General features: G+C 42.5%; 1 protein-coding gene across 5 annotated transcripts in view; it reads left to right on the top strand.

Annotated features, from left to right (window-relative positions):
* Window positions 1–18,718, top strand: part of SLC4A4 (solute carrier family 4 member 4) — a 334,299-nt gene that overhangs the window by 60,916 nt on the left and 254,665 nt on the right. For all 5 annotated transcript variants that reach the window (XM_036414322.2, XM_036414329.2, XM_036414340.2 and 2 more), the window contains one exon: window positions 13,808–13,987. In XM_036414322.2, the coding sequence (XP_036270215.1) occupies window positions 13,808–13,987 (180 nt within the window). The remainder of the gene's footprint in view (window positions 1–13,807; window positions 13,988–18,718) is intronic.

Raw genomic sequence — 18,718 nt, 5'->3', positions numbered from 1 at the left:
TCCCTATTCCCTCAATTTGCTAGAAGTAAACTAATTTGAAATCCCCAGGATGAAGCCTATACATTCCAGATATTATCTCTCTTGGGTATAGTTCCTGTTGGTCATTTATGTTTAACACTTTCTTGCCAGTGGTTGCTGTGACTGCAGAATGCATTTAGACTAACACTAGTGCTGATATCTGCTAATCAATGAATTAGTTGACTCGTACATAGGTTTATTGTTTTTATTAACTTTAACTGAGGGACTTTTTTTTTTTTTTCTTTAAGCTTGGGAAAGTGGTCAGAACAAGTACAGATATAAGTTCTAATATGTTGCTTTTCTAAGCTCCCATAGATCATTGAATGTGATAACATATTCTAGTTAGGCCCACCATTAATATTCCGTCAAATCAACCTCATTACTTAAGGACACAGATTGGTGATATGATAATTTAGAGAGTGTATCATGTTTTGGAGAACAGGATATGTCTCTTCCATAGAGTGACGTTAAGTTGAGACTGAAAGAATGAAGAGGAATTAAAAAGGTCAGGAATGCGGGAAGCACCGCAGGCAGGCAGGGTGAAGGCCCAGAGGTGAGGAAGAAGTGGGCCTGTTTGAGAAATGGGACGAGGCCTGTGTGGCTGGGCCATGTGAAAGGGAGAGAGTGGCCTGAGGTGTGAGGAGGCTAAAAAAATTTTCCTCCCACTTTCTAAGTTCTTCGGGCTGGACTAATACTCACATTAACAGAGTCAGATTAACAGGAGAAAATGCCCACAATGTATTATGCAAATGCACATTCAAGGTGCCAGAAGAATGAGACCAGAAATGCACTGGGCAGTTGAGGCATATATGCCATTATGGACAAAGGAGAAAGGGGGCAGGGGTCTGCAGTTTCAAAAGGGAGATAGCCAACTTACTGGTAGCCAATACAGAACTGACCATGTGATGAAAAAAATTCCATGCCCTGGCTTGCATGGCTCATCCCACCCACGGAAGGGCTGCTGCTTCAATTCCCAATCAAGGCACAGGCCAGGGTTGCAGGCTCCATCCCCAGTAGGGAGCATGCAGGAGGCAGCCATTTGGTGTTTCTCCCTCTCCCTTCCTCTCTCTAAAAATCAATGAAAAAATCTTAAAAAAAAAATTCCTGCTGGTTAACCCAGAAACAATGAGACACAAGGGGGCAGGGCGGGGGGGAGGGGATCTAGCTACCAGGACATTTGGATCTTCCCTGTCAATGCTAAGATTTCTTTCCAGGAGCAGGCCTTTCCATCTGAATCTCTTAGGCAAGAAAGGAGGAGAGCCAAAGGTTTTATTCTGAGCCCTTTCTTTCTTCTTTCTTTTCTTCTCTCCCTTCCTTCCTTCCTTCCTTCCTTCCTTCCTTCCTTCCTTCCTTCCTTCCTTCCTTCCTTCCTTCCTTCCTTCCTTCCTTCTCCTTTTTAAAAAATACATTTTATTGATTTTTTTTTTTTTTTTACAGAGAGGAAGGGGGAGGGATAGAGAGTTAGAAACATCGATCAGCTGCCTCCTGCACACCTGCTACTGGGAATGTGCCCGCAACCAAGGTACATGCTCTTGATCAGAATCGAACCTGGGACATTCCAGTCTGCAGGCTGACACTCTATTCACTGAGCCAAACTGGTTAGTGTAAAAGGGCTGCTTCTTATGTATATGTATATGTATATGTATATGTATATGTATATGGATATGGATATGGATATGTATATGTATATGATGTATATGTATATGTATATATAATTTATTTCAGAGAGGAAGGGAGAGAAAGAAAAAGATAGAAACATCAATGATGAGAACCATTGATTGACTGCCTCCTGCACGTCCCCTATAGTGGATCAAGCAAGAAACCTGGGCTTGTGCTCTTGACTAGAATCGAAACCTGGGACCCTTCAGTCTGCAGGCCGACACTCTATCCACTGAGTTAAACTGGTTAGGGCTCTTGTTTCTTAATAAGTAGTTTAAAACTGATATCCCAAAAGGCACATTTTGAGGAGGCAAAACTTTGGTCCCCTTCAGATGGATAGGACCCAAATAATTCATGGCCTTTCTGCTATGATAAGGACCTAAGATTTTGAGTGTGCACTGGGGAGCCATGGCAGAGTTTTTTTTTGTTTTTTTTTACCATTTTATTTATTTATTTATTTAAATATATTTTATTGATTTTTTTTGCCCCCCATCTCTCCCTCCCACACATCCCCTCCCTCCCCAGAGTTTTATGTCCATTGGTTGTACTTATATGCATGTATAAAAGTCCTTCGGTTGATCTATTATCTCCCTCAGATCTTCCTCCCTTCCCCGCTGTAATTTGACAGTCTGCCTGTTGATATACTGTCTCTATATCTATCTTTTGGTTCATCAGTTTATAATGTTCATGGCAGAGTTTTAAGCAGGGAAGTGACAAGACAAAATTGGCATCTAGAAGAGATCTCTGTGGCAGATGGAATAGAGTGAGAAGAGGACTGGACTAGGCTCTGTGAGTGCCAACATTTGGAGATTGAGAAGGAATAGCCTTAGAAGTTGGAGGAAAATCAGGAAGAGGGTGACTCTGAGGCCAAGATAAGATCACTTTCAATAAGAAGCATGTGTGGACAGTGTCGAATTGCCTGGAGTCAGGTAGATGAGGATGGAAAAGTAGCCAGTAAATTAGGCCGAAAGAAGGCGATTGGTGGCTTTTGTTAGCAATTTGGGTGGCATTGTTCAGAAGGAGTAAAATTGGAATAGGTTGGAGAGTGTCCAAAGGGAAAGTGATCATTATAAGACGTTGGGAAGAGACTTTGAGAAATGGTCGAAAACTTTTAGCCTTTCCCTCCATGTGCTCCATTACAAGTAAACAATGAAAATACTTAGCTTTGTTAAAGAATTTTTAGGGCTGGAAAGGATCTTTGAGAGAACTTAGCTCAACATTCTCACTGTACCGAGGGATTGATGAGCCCTGGCGGGGTTCAAGTGTAATGTGCTTGTAATGATACTAATAGTAATGAAGTTAAAAGAAAAGAAGAAAGAAAGAAAGAAAGAAAGAAAGAAAGAAAGAAAGAAAGAAAGAAAGAAAGAAAGAAAGAAAGGGTGTTGGAAGAGATTATGGAATAGTGAGAGCGAAAGAGGACACAAGCCTGGCGGGCCTCATCATTTGAATGACTGCAGGTGATCCGTGGGAGGACAGTGTCACAGCCAGAACTTCTTCATGTGGGGCAGTTGATGCATCAGAGAATTATTTTTTATTGACGTGAGACAGAGAAGCATCAATTTATTGTTTTATTTATCTATGCATTCTTTGGTTGATTCTTCCAGAGTTGTGGATTTATAGTTGTCATTCTGTGTAGAGAGAAATATTTTCAGAGAATTTCTGAGCCCCCTTTTTTTTCTTCTAAGTAACTACAGGTAATTACTAACTTGAACAGTTTTTTTTTTGGGTTTTGCTTTGGAGACCCAGGAAGATGGGAGGTAGTAGGACAGTGGGAAAAGGTAACTGTGTGTGTGTGTGTGTGTGTGTGTGTGTGTGTGTGTGTGTGTATCTAAGACCTCAAAGAGTCCCAGTCTCTACATCATTAACTCAGTATTTGGCTTTTGCTGGTTCACTGGTATTATAGATGAAGAGATTGAATTAGGTGATGTTGAAAGTCATTTCACCTCTGAAAGTGGGACTGTGTGCTGTTATGTCAGTGAATGCCATTCTTTTTTTATATGGAAACCCAGAGTAATGAAGATTCTGGGATTGGGTTTAAGGAGGCTAATTAAATTTCTCGCAGCACTTTTCCTAGTTCATGGTCATTGTTTTAGCCTTTGGACATTATCCATGTCTCACCTATATTACAGGTTGTGAGAGGAGGAAATGATGTGAGTAATAGTAAATGTCTGATACCTGATTAGCCATGAGTGCATTAACTAGGTGGTGGATTATCTGTTTACTAAGGGGGGAGTCCTTCAGCCTGGCCTGCCCCTCTCACCATCTGGGAGCCCTCAGGGGCTGGAGGCGACCTGGCGATCAGGGGAGGACGACACCCCATCATATCTCTGCTGCTGCCAGTGCCGGCAGCACAAGCCTCTGCTGGCCCTGGTTACCTGGGCAGCTGCTCTCTGAGGCTTGCCTGCACCTTAGGTCAGTCCTAGGCGGTTGAGCAGCCGACATTCGAGGCTTGCCTCTGCCTTGGATGTTGGCTGGGTAGCTGCCATCTGATGCTTGCCTGCTCTTTGGGCTGGCCTTGGGTGGCTGGGCGATTGAGGGTGGATTTGGCCACACAGTGCACCTGCCACCCCCTGGCTGGGCTGAAAGGACTGGGGGACTCTGGCAGGGCTGAGGGGACTGGGTGCCACCATCTTATGGCTATGGGTGCCACCAGTTTGTGATGGTGTGATGGTCAATTTGCATATTCCCTCTTTATTAGATAGGATAGCCACTAAAGTCTGTTCTTCCCATTGCCCAGCCACAGCTCAGGCCAGTGCTTAAGGGAAGCCATACTGAGTTGGAGATGGACATTGTGGTTCGGATGATAGTGTGAATTTGTGCATGTGCATTTAGATGTCTCTCCAAGCTGCTTCTCTGGCTGCAATTGCAAATCCAGTTTTCAATGACCATTGGATTAGCCCTGCTTCCCATTCAGCTGTGCAAATGGTGACCACGAGTGAAAGAATGGAAACTATCAGTTCTCTGTGTTTGGCTCACAGGTAGATTTTGTCTGACTGCATGTGTACTGTGCATTAAAAGCTGCCAGTTCTTTGGGGATTCTGGGATGTCAGGATGAGTGTCCCTCTCCTCCTGTTGGTGGTCCCTCTTTGCTCCTAGCACCTCCCTGCCTGGCATTGGCCTTCCTAGACCTTTTGGCTCCATTCTCCCGTGATCAGTCAAGTTCCAGGACTAGCAGACCTGGTTCCTGGGAGTTGGCACTCACTGTGTGGAAGCTCTGGGGAGACTCTACCAGGGACAGGTGGAGACTGCCCAGCCCTTACTGCCCACCGGGTCGCCTCCAGCCCCTTACTTCTGGGCCGGGTGAGGGAAGACTGAGTTTATGGAAGGTGTTGCTCTGTTAAACAGTTAGACTCTGTATAACGAGTAACATTGCTGAGGGAGGGATAGGTTAGACTTGGCCTAAAGTGGTCTATTCTGTCCTGCTCAGGGTGAATGCCCCGGAGCGCCTTTGCTAGAGAAGAGAGGGAGGTCACAGTTAGTATCAGGGCTGGAGGAGCGTGGCAGTCAGGAGGAATGGAGCTTTGTTTTCCCCTTTAGAATGGGAAGGGAGAAATAGGATCGACACTTACAGGGCACCGTTGTGTATCAGACACAGTGGGAGGCATTTTGCTGACATCATTTGATTCTATAAAAATCTCTTTCTCTCCCTATATACAGCTCCCATAAAAGACATTATATAGGTTGGTCACTGAACAGAATAAAGTTATATTTCTTTAAAAATATTTACCAATTCTAACTTTTTATAGTGCTGGTCAGTTTTGCCTCTATTATAAGCTATTAGGGATAGAAACTGTATTGAAACCTAAACTTTAATGTGTAGTTTTTGGGTTCTCACACTTACCTAAAGAACCGTTTTACTTAAAAATGAGCACTTAAAAGTCAGGTGCAACCCTGGCCAGTGTTTCTCAGTGGTTAAAATGTCGGCCCATCACCAAAGGGTTGCAGGTTCGATTCCCGGTCAAGGGCATATATCTGGGTTGCAGGTTTGTTTCTTGCCTCTGGATGGGGCATGTGCTGGAGGCAACCAATCCATCTCTCTCTCTCACCACCCCCCCACCCTTTCTTCCACTGTCTCTGAAAAGCAGTGGAAAAAATATCCTCTGGTGAGGGGAAAAAAAAAGGGTCAGGTGTAGCTATTTGTTTTTCTAGAGATTGTTATCATCATTATAATCATCACTACATATTAAATATTAAAAGTGCTGTGCTCAGTAAACACTGGTAGCAAGTTGAGATTCCTTATCAGTCTTGCCTGGGGAACCTCAGGTCACCTTAAGGGTTTCTGAGAGGCTTTCTGTGAATAAAGTCCTCATGCAACTCAGTGGGAAGAGAAGTATTTCCCTGTTTTTCATAGCTTCTACCATCTATTTCCTTGCATGCCTGAGCCTAAGGGTAATTGGTAGTATTAATATTAAAGTATTCAACATTCAGAATGATCTGTAAATAAAGTACATATGTAATTACCTATTAAACATAAGCATTTTTTTCCTATGTGAAAAGTTGCCTTTATCCAAAATATAAAAGTAGAAATCATCCCTTGTCCTGAGGAGTGATGTATGTTTGGAGTGTGGACCCTCATGCAAACATTTCATCGGCTGACTTGCCCCCTGTTAACTGCAGAATGACTGCATGCCTTTTGAAGGTTTGTTCCCCCCCTCCCCCCCATGAGCTGGAATTATTGCCCACGTAAATGAGCAGTGTTCCTTTGATTATAGCCTCAAGAGCTGCTTATGGACACGCTTACGGATTTGTGAGTAATAAGCTAAGAAATTATAAATATTTCATTTATTAAAATGTTTAGGATTATACATAATGATCTATTTCTTATTATATAAAGTGCCAGACAAATAATCTCTGTGGAAACAGGACTTACACTAAAATTTTTCTTAAGGATTTTTAGGCATGTACTTCTACAAAATCTTTGAGATTTATTTGGCTCAAGAAGTAAAAAATATATATATTTTTTATAATCTATCACTCATCCAGGGTCATTGCCTCTTCTACATTTTTCTTTTCATAATTAAAAAGACACAATAAATACTCAATATTGCCCCCTACCCTAACCCTCCCCTACCTTACCTCTGAGATTTGACGGTCTGATCGATGCTTCTCTGTCTCTGGATCTGTTTTTGTTCATCAGTTTATGTTGTTCATTATATTCCACAAATGAGTGAGATCGTGTGATATTTATCTTTCTCTGACTGGCTTCAGTGGTCTCCAGTTCCATCCATGCTTTTGCAAATGGTAGGAATTCCTTCTTTTTTTTTTTTTTTTTACTGCAGCGTAGTATTCCATTGTGTAGATGTACTACAGTTTTTTTCTTCTTTTTTTAAAAAATATTTTTTACTGATTAAGGTATTACATATGTGTCCATATCTCTCCATTTCCACTCTCCCACCCCACTCTCATACATGCCCTCCCCCTCTCCCCCCAGTGTCTGGCATCCATTCATTATGCTTATATGCATGCATACAAGTCCTTTGGTTGATCTCTTATCTCCCCCCCCCCCCCCCCCCCCAGTCTTCCTGCTATAATTTGACAGTCCAATGCTTCTCTGCCTCTGAATCTATCTTTGTTCATCAGGTTATAATGTTCTTTATTATCCACAAATGAGTGAGATCATGTGGTATTTTCCTTTCACTGAATAGCTTATTTCACTTAGCATAATGCTCTCCAGTACCATCTATGCTGCTGCAAATGGTAAGAATTTCTTCTTTTTTAAAGCAGCGCAGTATTCCATTGTGTAGATGTACCAGTTTTTTACTTCACTCACCTGCTGATGGGCACTTAGTTTGTTTCCAAATCTTAGCTATTATAAATTATTCTGTTATGAATATAGAAGTGCCTATATCCTTTCTGATTGGTGTTTCTAGTTTCTTGGGATATAGTAGCTAGAAGTAGGGTCACGGAGTCAAATGGGAGTTCCATTTTTAGTTTTTTGAGGAAACTCCATACTGTTTCCACAGTGGCTGCACCAGTTTGCATTCCCACCAGCAGTGCATGAGGATTCCTTTTTCTCCACATCCTCGCCAGCACTTGTCATTTGTTGATGATAGCCATTCTGACAAGTGTGAGATGGTGCCGCAGTGTCATTTTGATTTTCATCTCTTGGAAAATTAGTGACTTTGAGCATGTTTTCATGTGCCTCTTTGGCCTTTCTTATGTCCTCTTTCAAAAAGTATCTACTTAGGACCATTGCCCATTTTTTGATTGGATTGTTTATCTTTCTCTTGTTAAGTTGTATGAGTTCCCCTTAAATGTTGAAGATATCATTGGCAAATATGTTCTTCCATGCAGAGGGCTTTCTTGTTATTTTTTTGATGGTTTCTTTTGATGTTGTCCATTTATTTATTTTCTCTTTAGTTTCCATTGCCCTAGGACTATGGTCGGCAAACAGCGGTTCTCCAACCACATGAGGCTCTTTGGCCCCTTGAGTGTGGCTCTTCCACAAAATACCATGTCCTGGGCGAGTCTATTTTGAAGAAGTGTTGTTAAAAGAAGTTTAAATTTAAAAAATTTGGCTCTCAAAAGAAATTTCAATTGTTGAACCGTTGTTATTTGGCTCTGTTGACTAATGAGTTTGCTGATCACTGTGCTAGAAGCTGTATCAATGAAGATATTGCTTTGGCATATATCTGAGATTTTGCTGCCTGTGGATTCCTCTAATATTTTTATGGTTTCCCATCTTATGTTTAAGTCCTTTATCCATTTTGAGTTTATTTTTATGTAAGTTGGTGGTCTAGATTAATTTTTTTTCATGTATCTGTCCAATTTTCCGACCATTTATTGAAGAGACTGTCTTCAGTCAATTGTATGCTCTTGCCTATATCCTTCTTGGCAGTAGCCATAACATATTTTAGGAATCTTGGAGTAAGACTAAGTAACTTTAGGTAAGCCAGGGAAGGCAGTACTTAAGTTATATTTTGGGAATATTGCTGATTAGTTCTAAAAATAATGATATAAAGTGCCAAGTGTTGTGGAATCTGCTTTAAACTAGAGAGAAAAGAAACTCAGTTGATTATAGAAAGAGCAATAAAAACCATTGGTTTTTATTTTGCTTTTTTTGTGTGGATAAAAACCAAATTTGGGACATCTATCTGTGTTAGAGATATATGTAGGCAGCTGAGGGTAAAGGGTGGGTTTGCTGGGGTGATTATGGGGGTCTAATCCATAGTCCAGAAATCTGCTTCCTTCACGGTCACCGAGCCGTCTCCAGCCTCCTCCCACAGGACCCCCATCTCCGGTTGTAAAAAAACGTATTTCTATGCTGTTTTATTCCAAACAGGTTAGTGTGAAGGGAAAATAATGATTGCAGGTTTAGAAGAGCGAGTTAGTGTATAAAATGCCTGTCAGGAAACTCTGGCTGCCCACTACAGGTTGGCCCGAGATTTGCCTCTTCTATTTCTAGCAGCCAACGTGACGAAGGACACATAATCAGTTGTAAGACTGATAGTATAAATATAGTATATGTTACAACAAAACAAAACACTGCCAGAGCAGTGACCAAGTGCTCCCTGGTCTTGATACTGACACCTGAGAGAGTTCTGTGGGGCTTTATGCCTTAACTGGTGACCGTATCCTCGACTTCGCTGAACCTTGGATTCATCTCTTGTACAGTGTGGATAATAGCAGTATTTAATTCAGACAGCTATGAGTACTGCATGAAGTAATAGATATGAAACCTAGCCAGAAGTTGGCCCATTTGTAAGTACCCAATAAATGGTTTCCATCATCTGCATGTTCTATAAACACAGCTTCATGTTTCCTAAAGGAGCTAATAGATCTGTCTTGCAGGTAGACGCATAGGTTGTTAAGCACCCAGGCCTCTAGAGAAAGTTTGCCCCTGGTAAACCCCTTTTAGGGTTTAATTTTACTAAGTCTTAAATCCTCCTTGGTAGCAAAGTGGGTGTCTGTGAAGCCTATTGGAATGCCTGTGGGGTGGTGAAGGGTAAGGGTGCTCGGGTGGCCTGCGCTTATGACAGCAACTATCAGTGATGTCGGTTTAGAAATATCTGAGGAATTCGGGGAACTGCCCATGCTATCTTCACAGCACCTCATCTTTCACTGAGGTGGAGCAGGTGAGGATGGGTGGGCCAAGGAGCACCTGGTGCTAATTTCTGACATTCAGAGATAACCCAGAAAGCCGTGTTTACTTCTCAGTAGCACTGGCTGTGGGGTGGGTTCTGAGATATTCCCGAGACATGTAGAGTTTCTGGGGAATTCGCACCATCTGTCTGAGAAAGGCATGCGGGGTATGTAATTGAACACATGATACTGAGGCCCCTGCCAAGCCAAGGACTGGGTACTCTTTGACTCACACCTAAATTCTAGTAATTGTACTTTACAAAATTTTGAGGAGAAAGAACGGAGCCTTTATTTTAATAACATTTTAAACCATCACCTTTTCCCTATGAATTATTGTTATCTTAAAATGTTTCCTTCTTTTTACACTATCTTTGGAAACATTTTTTAGAGAGAAACATTTTTTAGAGAGAAGTGTTTTTGTGTGTGTGAGTTTGTTTTGAACCTAAAATTTCCCAGTAAGTTTAGCAGATAACTGACCCTGATTCTTTGAGTGTCTTACTGTTTTGTAGACCCTTGCTGGGTAGGAAAGCTTGTCTGTCACATTTCTCATTTTCACTTTACATGTAAATAATTCTACACCTTCAACCTTTATGGCTTTTCTGAGAGCTTGCTGTCTTTTTTGCTGTTAATCTTTACCCGATGATTTTGTTGTTGTTGTTGTTGTTGATTGTTAGAGAAAGTAGAAGGGAGAGAGACAGAGAAACGTCCATGTGAGAGAGAAACATCGGTTGGTTGCCTCCTGCACGCACCCTGACCAGGCCTGGGGAACCTAGGACCCTTCAGTCTGCAGGCTGACACACTCTATCCACTGAGCCAAACTGGCTAGGGCTCTGAGAGTTGTGATTTTAAAAAGAGCTATCCATCTTCATGATCTATCTTTGAGACAAGTACAGATATTCTAATGAAAATAAATAATTGAGATCCACCTAGAGTCATCAACCATAGCCTGCTGCGTTGCATGGATTTTAAAGACAGGTATTCTGTGGGGGTGGTGAGAATGTTCGTGTTCCAGCTCATCCTCCTACTGCTGTTTTTGTCACTGAGCACATCCAGCTTATGAGGAATGTGGTCCTCCCCTTGAGAAAGCATGCCAACCCTCCCCCTCCCCCGCCACCAAAGCGAGGCTGTCCTTACTCTCCTCTCAAAGAAGCTGAGGTGGAGTGGAGAGAGGTCAAGAAGTAATTGATGAAACACAGGCGCTGTCCCTGAGTTCCTAAAGGTTTGCTTCGCCTTGGAACCATGCTCCGTTGCCTCTATCGTCCAAACAGGAAGTTTTAGTTACTGGTAATGTGCGAGAGGAGAAGGAAGATGCTTTGAGGTTTGGGTCGCTCAGCCCAGGGCCATGGCTTCCCCTGGCCGCTCTTGGAAAGGCGTGCCTCCCTCACTCAGGGGATGTGGGCTTTTGCTGTGCTGTGTGGATCCCCACAAACAGCTCACAGCCTCCCAGGTGCCAGAGCGCTGTAGCTTCCCGGAGGCCATCACTGAGAGGACCAAGCGTGCATGAGTGGTTGTACGGGGTGAAGCGACAGCCGAGGGTGACTGCAAATGGGCAGGAGGCTCTTTTTTTTTTTTTTAGAATTGGTGGAAATGTTCTCACGTTAGATAATGGTGATGGCTGCACAACTCTGTAAACGTACGAAAGATCACTGGATTGTGCTCTTCCAGCGTGTGAGTCTATGACATGTGCTAGTACAGCAGACCTCGATAAAACTGATAATAAAAGTGCCTGAGATTGGGGATGTCTTGAAAGGAGCCACGTTTCAGGACCAGCACACCTGGCTGAAGGGGTGTGGCAGAGTGAGTGAGGGAGGCGACTGAGGCAGGCGCTAGAGGAAACGGGACCAGCAGAATCTTACTCATAAGCCAGAGGGAGGCCTGGGATCCAAACGGAAATAAAATGGCACTGTTTTTGTGGTGATGACAACTTGAATTAGGTCCAAGAAGTTACATTGCTCTCTCTGAAAGCTCCCTTTCTGAATAGCTCTCATGCTTTCATTTGGTGAACAACACCATCTTATAGCCAGAAATTGTACCTGAAAGCCCTATCAGCCCAGGTAAGCGTGTCATGTCAAGGATTCATCAGGTGTGCCCTACAGATTTGTATAAATAGATTATCAAATGTTTCCGAATAGCATTACTATAACTAATGCAGTTTAACTGCCATTTTTTTCTTGCTTGTCTTTATTTAATAAGATGTAGATAATAGTTAACGTGACAGTTTAAAAAATTTTCCAACTTACTTTTTTATTTTTTATTTATTTATTTTTTTTATGATGTTTTCCAAATCCCGGAATGAAGGCAGCTAAGCTTTCCGTGTTTGCTTTACTCAAGAAATCGGCTGGCTCTGCTTACATATATTGTGTGCAACTTCAGATAAAGCTGCAGGACTCCCTCTGTAGCTGGAGCGCAGGAAACAATTGACACTGTTACTTAATTCACATTGTTTCTGAGGCGTTTCCTCCTTTCCCATGAGAACAGTTTGCTTGCAGATGGTTAGACATGATCCATTTCTCCTTGGTACCGGTTCTGTGAGGAGAAGTTCATGGTGCTTTGTAGTAGTTGAGTTAGTGTGTGTGTGTGTGTGTGTGTGTGTGTGTGTGTGTGTTGCTGGTGGGAGGTTCATGCATGACACATAGAGATGCCTCCAACTTCATTCCAAGTAGCAAATGTTTTCTTTTGAATGCTAGCCCATCCACTCCGGGTTCTGCATGCCTTAGTCGGCACCTTTTTCTTGAAGGAGCATGTACTAGGAATTGTTTTCTTCCTTCCAGTTTAAGGGAACACCACTGAGACTGATGGTGTTTTAAGATATGCTGAATGAGTTACTGGGGAAAGCGGTTCCCAGCAGTTTAACTCGGCCCTACTGCAGCATGGTCAAGTATTACATACATGTAGGTGTGTGTGATATTGTCTGGGACACTGTACAGGGGTCTTCAAGGGGTGATTCCAGAATGGGAGAGCAAAGCCATACATGAGATGTAATTAGTTCAAATTAGTTCAAAAAGCCAAAGTTTTTGTATTACTTCTAGAAATAGTGGTTCCCACATCCAGGAGTTATGCTGGATATAAAAGGAAAGTAAAAGTTTCCCAATTAAAAAAAAAAAAAGATGTGGAACTTTGAGTTCCTTTTTTTCTGTCTTATCAGATTTTGTTAAAATAATACCTCCTGTCAGTTTAGCAGCTCCATCCATCCAGAGAGCTGAAAGCATTTCACAATTTTTCCCCCTCATGCCCTTCTCTTCAAGGCAGTTTTGGCTGGGCTGGGTTTATTTTTATCATGGCAACAACCAGCTTTTAGAAACGGTTGGGAGTAAAAAAGGAAAAATGAGAATGGCACTGTAGCTGACATTCATTTTAGCTGTTGCCTCGTGTGAACATTTGAGTATTTCTAAAAACCTTCTCTCCAAGCATGTTGTATGTCTTATTTTTTCTCAATTTTGTCCCAGTTCTAAGTCTCTATTCTGCTGATTGGGGAAAAAAAAAAAAAAAAAGAAGTTTTAATGTAAAACCTTATCCCAGCAGAATGACTTCTTGAACTCTGAGTTAGATCCTTATTTTTTGTAGCCTCAACAGTTCCTTTTTTCAGCACCCTGTTGAGTATAATCACAGACCCAGGGGAGGGTAGCCCTGGAAGGGCCTCTGGGGTTGCCCAAGGTAAGTCTGTCATTGTGCAAATGATGAGCTTGAGGCCCAGAATGGTTAAGGGACATACTCAAGGTCGTAGAGGTCACTGATGGCAGAGGTCTGACTAGAATCAAGGATTTCTGATTTCCGGTGTGTTTTTCCCTTTGGCTCTCCTAAATACAACTAGCCTATCTGGATAGGAACTAGAGGACACCCTCACAGAACCTGAGGGCCCTCCAGCAGGTTGAATGACACTATGCTAACAGAGAATTGGAAGATTCCATTTTTTAGCTTGAACGTATTTGTCATATATAGAATGGTAATGGTGAATTTATAGACCTTTTTTTTTGACCTGTTGGTTTTGTGCAGTTTATATGCAGCCCAGGATGTGGTTTCAAATGGTGATCTGTGTACCTTCCTTTAGGCCACCACACCATCTACATTGGGGTCCACGTGCCGAAGAGCTACAGGAGAAGGAGACGTCACAAGAAAAAGACGGGACACAAAGAAAAGAAGGAAAAGGAGAGAGTCTCTGAGAACTACTCAGACAAGTCTGATGTGGAGAACGCCGACGAGTCCGGCAGCAGCATCCTCAAGCCACTCAGTGAGTACTCCGAGGATGTGGCTGTCTCTCTCCGCCTCACTCCCACGGCCTGGGGAAAGACACCTTTTAGGATCTTGTGGCTCATGGGGAGGGGAGCAATCATAAGGAGATGGCCTCCTCTAAAGGGTCATGTCTGTGGAGATGCTTTTCTTGTCCCAGCAGGTTGTTCTAGGAGGAGGTCTGAGTTGGCCGGAGAATATTTGACAAAGTTTGGGCATGGTTGTGTGTATCCTACATTTTGACTAGTGAAATAGGGAAGAGTATTAAAGATGGCATTTGACTACAGTAATCAACGTAGTGACTAAAATAAATTTTTGGATTGTTTCTGCTGAGAAATAGGTTCCCTTGGGACAGTAGGTCAATGGAACTTAATAGGATTCTAAATGGCATTTAACCAGATCCTGGGGGTGGTTGGTAATTTAAAAAGGAACAGTGGAAAAGCATCCTGTAAGTCATAGAAGAATGTAGAGCAGAGTGGCGTAGCTCTTGAAATGTCGAACATATTATGTATCATACTTTAGATAGAAGTGTTACTAAGAACAGAATAACAGGAGGCCAAAGTCATGGGAGGACTGTGTGTTTAGGTGCATGTGTATGCTGCTTTTGCTTCTTTAGAAGTGGAGAGTATTTGGCTATTGGGGTAACTGGGTCTGAAGCGAGAATGAGTATGTGCAGTAGAAGAAGCGAGAAGCAGTAGAAACACATGCCAATTTGGGGAGATTCCCCAACCAGGAGTTACGTAATGACAGCTTTTCACGTTGGCAGTGCTCTGTTCTTTCTTCATCTCCTTGCTACAGTTGCAGAAATATGGAACCTGCAGTAGAATACATTAGGGGTGGCATGGATGCAAATCCAGTTCTGTCACTGCAGGTGACGAGAAGCCAAATTAGAATGAACAGCTGAGGAGTGTTGAAAAGGGAGTGTATAGGGGTAAATGGAAGAGGGTGTGAAGTGCAGAGATGTAAATCTGTGAATTTGTTAAGAGTCTCACTATTGGAACTGAGCAGGTGGCTTGAAAGTATAGATGCACCTGCTGAGAGGAGCAGCGCAGATGGACCGCCTGAGTGAAGAGAGGTGTCCTGAGCAGAGTTTGGAGATGGACCACTATGCTAAAACTTAAAGGTGTCAGAATAAATGTGATACTTAGGAGGGACCAGAGGCAGGAGATAAGAGTTATGCACTTTTCATTAGAATGTTGGGAATCTGAAGGAAATCCTTCACATATTGACTAAAAACAGCTAAAAACGAAAAAGCATGGGGACTGTTTCAAGTAAAGTCCTTGAAATGCTGATAAAAAAAAAAGGTCACAGTTAATAGTGTGGAGAAACAAAAGATAACATCCCTTTCCAAATAAATTACTACTGTCTTTCTTGATTTGCTATCTGTTTTGGCGAGGCCTTATACCAAATCAGAGATACTCTACCCAGTGTGTGTGTGTGTGTGTGTGTGTGTGTGTGTGTTTGTGTGTGTGTGATCTCTCTCTCTCTCTCCTAGTCATTTACCATTCTGCAATTTAAGAACAAGAGTACATCATCACTATACATAATAAAAAGGGAGAGATGCTCTCTTAGCCAATTGGCGCAGGGATTTTGAGATGATAATTATGTACCAGCTTTGTGAAGGAAAGGCAGTGGAACAATGCCAGTAATACTCAAGTCAGTATAGGGGATGAAAGGGTCAGAAAGGTAGTGAGTATCAGTATGTTTTTGTCATGGGAGTGCTGTTCTTTCTGTGACATTTGGGGACTAGTCTGAGTACAGCATTTACAACAAGCAAGGTGTCCATTCTCATTGGCCTCAGGCCTTCCTGGGGAGTATTACATTGTGTTGTATGCCTAGTTTCTGAAGGGATAATACAGAGAGACCACTGTTAAGGACCAAGTTATTCAGAGATCATCATACAATTATATATAAATTTGCATTTTATAGTTAGTTATTTTCCTACTAGTTAATAAGTTATGCACCATTCAATTCAGCATGGATATTATCTCCGCTGTGTATTGTGGAGACTAGATGGACTGGTAGCTGGTTTGTCTGGTGCTGTTCTACTGAAGATGTTACACTCATGTATCGAAGGACATTTAACCCTATGAGTTTGGGGAAGCTACGAGGCACAGGCACCACTATGACAATAACATTCTTTTATGGGAAAACTCATTTTCTGAAATACCTGCCTAGCGGCATGCCACTATTGGTTCTCAAGAACAGCCACACTCCGTTTCTGTTACTGCTAGGTGTAGGCTTTTGTAGATATTTATATCTGTAATGTACCTTAGCCCATAGACAAGATTCATTCCCCCCCATTTAATATTTTTAATTATTTATTTATTGTCTAAAGTTTTACGTATGTCTCCTTTTCCCCCAATTGACTCCCTCCCTTCCCAGCCATTCCCACCTCAGGCAAGCCCCCACTGCCCCAGTATCTGTGTCCATTGGTTATGCTAATGTGCATGCATACAAGTCCTTTGGTTGCTCTCTAATCTCCGCCCCCCCCCCCACCTCCATTTGTCTCTGGATCTAGTATTGTTCATCAAATTATATTGATCATTATATCCCACATATGAGTGAGATCATGTGATATTTATCTTTCTCCAACTGGCTTATTTTGCTTAGCATAATGCTTTCCAGTTCCATCCATGCTGTTGCAAATTGTAAAAGTTCCCTTTTTATAGCGCATAGTATTCCATTGCATAGATGTACCACAGGCTTTTAATCCACTCATCTGCTGATGGGCGCTTAGGCTGTTTCCAAATCTTAGCCATTGTAAATTGTCCTGCTATGAATATAAGACAAGATTTGTGCACGGGCTTGACATTGTGTCAGGCGAGGCTTCTATTATTGAAAGTACCCCACATATAAGTAGAGTAACTCGATGAGAATCATCTCTGATTCTTTCCTTGATCAACCAATGACTTCTGTTGGTTCTACTTCTAAAATATGCCTGGATCGGTCTACCACTGAACAGCGTGGCTGCCACATTTGGGGCCGGGGAATTGCCATCTCTTATGCAGACAACTGCAATAGGCTCCACTTTTCAAGTCTTCTTCCACCCAGAGGAAACAGGGGTCATCGTAAAGTGTAAATGGAGCCATGCCATTCCTGCACTGAACACTTCCTGTTGTCCGCAGAAGAAAATCCCGATTGGGCAGCACGGCCTGTGGAGTCTCCACACGAGTGCTCCGTGTCATTCTCTCCCTGCTCTCTGTTCTTCAGCCACACTGAATTTTCAGCTTGATGGTGTCCAAACCCATTCTGCTTCAGGGCCTTTGCACATGTAATCCTGTCTTTTTTGGAATAGTCATCCCATTTCTGTCCTGGTTAGCTTTCCTTCTGCTTTATATTCCATCTTTAAAGCTTTGTGTCATCTGGGAGGCCTTTCCTTCCTATTCTGTACAGGGTCGGGTGAAAGTACGCTTACAGCCGTTGAGTCCTGAATATTATTACTTATTGCATTAGTTTCCATACGAAAAACTGTCAACCTACTTTTGCCCCACCCTGTGTCCTGTGTGTTCTCCAGTGTTGTTCCTTCTCAGTTCTTTGTTTCCTTAATAATATGCATTTTAACATTCAGTTTTGTGAGCCTACAGTTTTGTCTGGTGCTGATGCTAGGTTATGAGCTCCGTGAGTGCTAGGATCAGGTTTGTCTTGTCATTATTTTTTCTAGCACTTAGCACAGTGTCTGACATGTGGCGTATACTTCATAAATGCTGACTGAAGAGTAATTGAGTGAATGGATTACTATAGGTAAATACATAAGTGTTGCTTTTATTTATCTAAATATTTCCTACATTATAGATAATGGGTGAGTTGATTTTCTTATTTTTAATCCTTGCAAATTCTTTTTATATTTCCTTACACTACCTTCCTCCCTTGCCATGGAAATCTGCTCCAAACTCTTAATTATGCTGCTTTAGAAAGTGCCTCATTATTTTAACTACTATCGGCCTGGTACCCGAAATTTATGCATGGGGGCCAGAGGGTGGCGGGGGTCTCCTCAGCCCAGCCTGCACCCTCTCCAATCTGGAATCCCTCTCGTAATCTGGAACCACTAGCTCCTAACCCCTCACCTGCCTGCCTGCCAGATGCCCCTAACTGCTTCCCTGCCAGTCCAATTGCCCTAACTGCCTATTGGGTCTCCCCTCTGGCTTGATGACCCTGCCTAACTGCAACCGTCTTCTTTCTGCCTTGTTGTGCACGGTGCTAGCCTTTTCACCTTCTCCCTTCTGCCTTAGGCTGGTCCCGCCTTCTCCCAGCGCCTCCCTGTTTCCACCTTGTCTCCGGAGCAATGCCCTGTGGCGCACATAGAAGCTCATAAAGAGCTGATGGTCTGGTTGTGACCCATTATGGCATCCCAGCCTAATTTGCATATTACCCCCCCCTTCTCTCTCTATATATATCTATAATATATATCTATCTATATCTATATCTATCTATCTATCTATCTAATCTATCTATCTATTGCTAAAGAGGTATTTTGGCCTGGGTAGGTGGCTCCCGAGCGTGCTGAGTTGCTTGTCATACACAGATGATGGAGAAACTGATCCACAGGGCACATGGATTCATCACACACACTTGAAGATGCTCACTACTCCACACCAAACTTGGGCTGCTCAGCTTCAGAAGCCATAGTCAAGAGGCATGGACTTGGACAGTAAAGGTCATCTAAAAGAAGAAATAAGCCAAATATTTAGGCACATTAGGAAGATGACATTAGCAGGTTCACTTAGCTGAT

Source organism: Pipistrellus kuhlii, unplaced genomic scaffold (genome assembly GCF_014108245.1).
Source record: "Pipistrellus kuhlii isolate mPipKuh1 unplaced genomic scaffold, mPipKuh1.p scaffold_m20_p_1, whole genome shotgun sequence".
Lineage (NCBI taxonomy): Eukaryota > Metazoa > Chordata > Mammalia > Chiroptera > Vespertilionidae > Pipistrellus > Pipistrellus kuhlii.
This window is presented reverse-complemented; position numbering and strand designations above follow the sequence as displayed.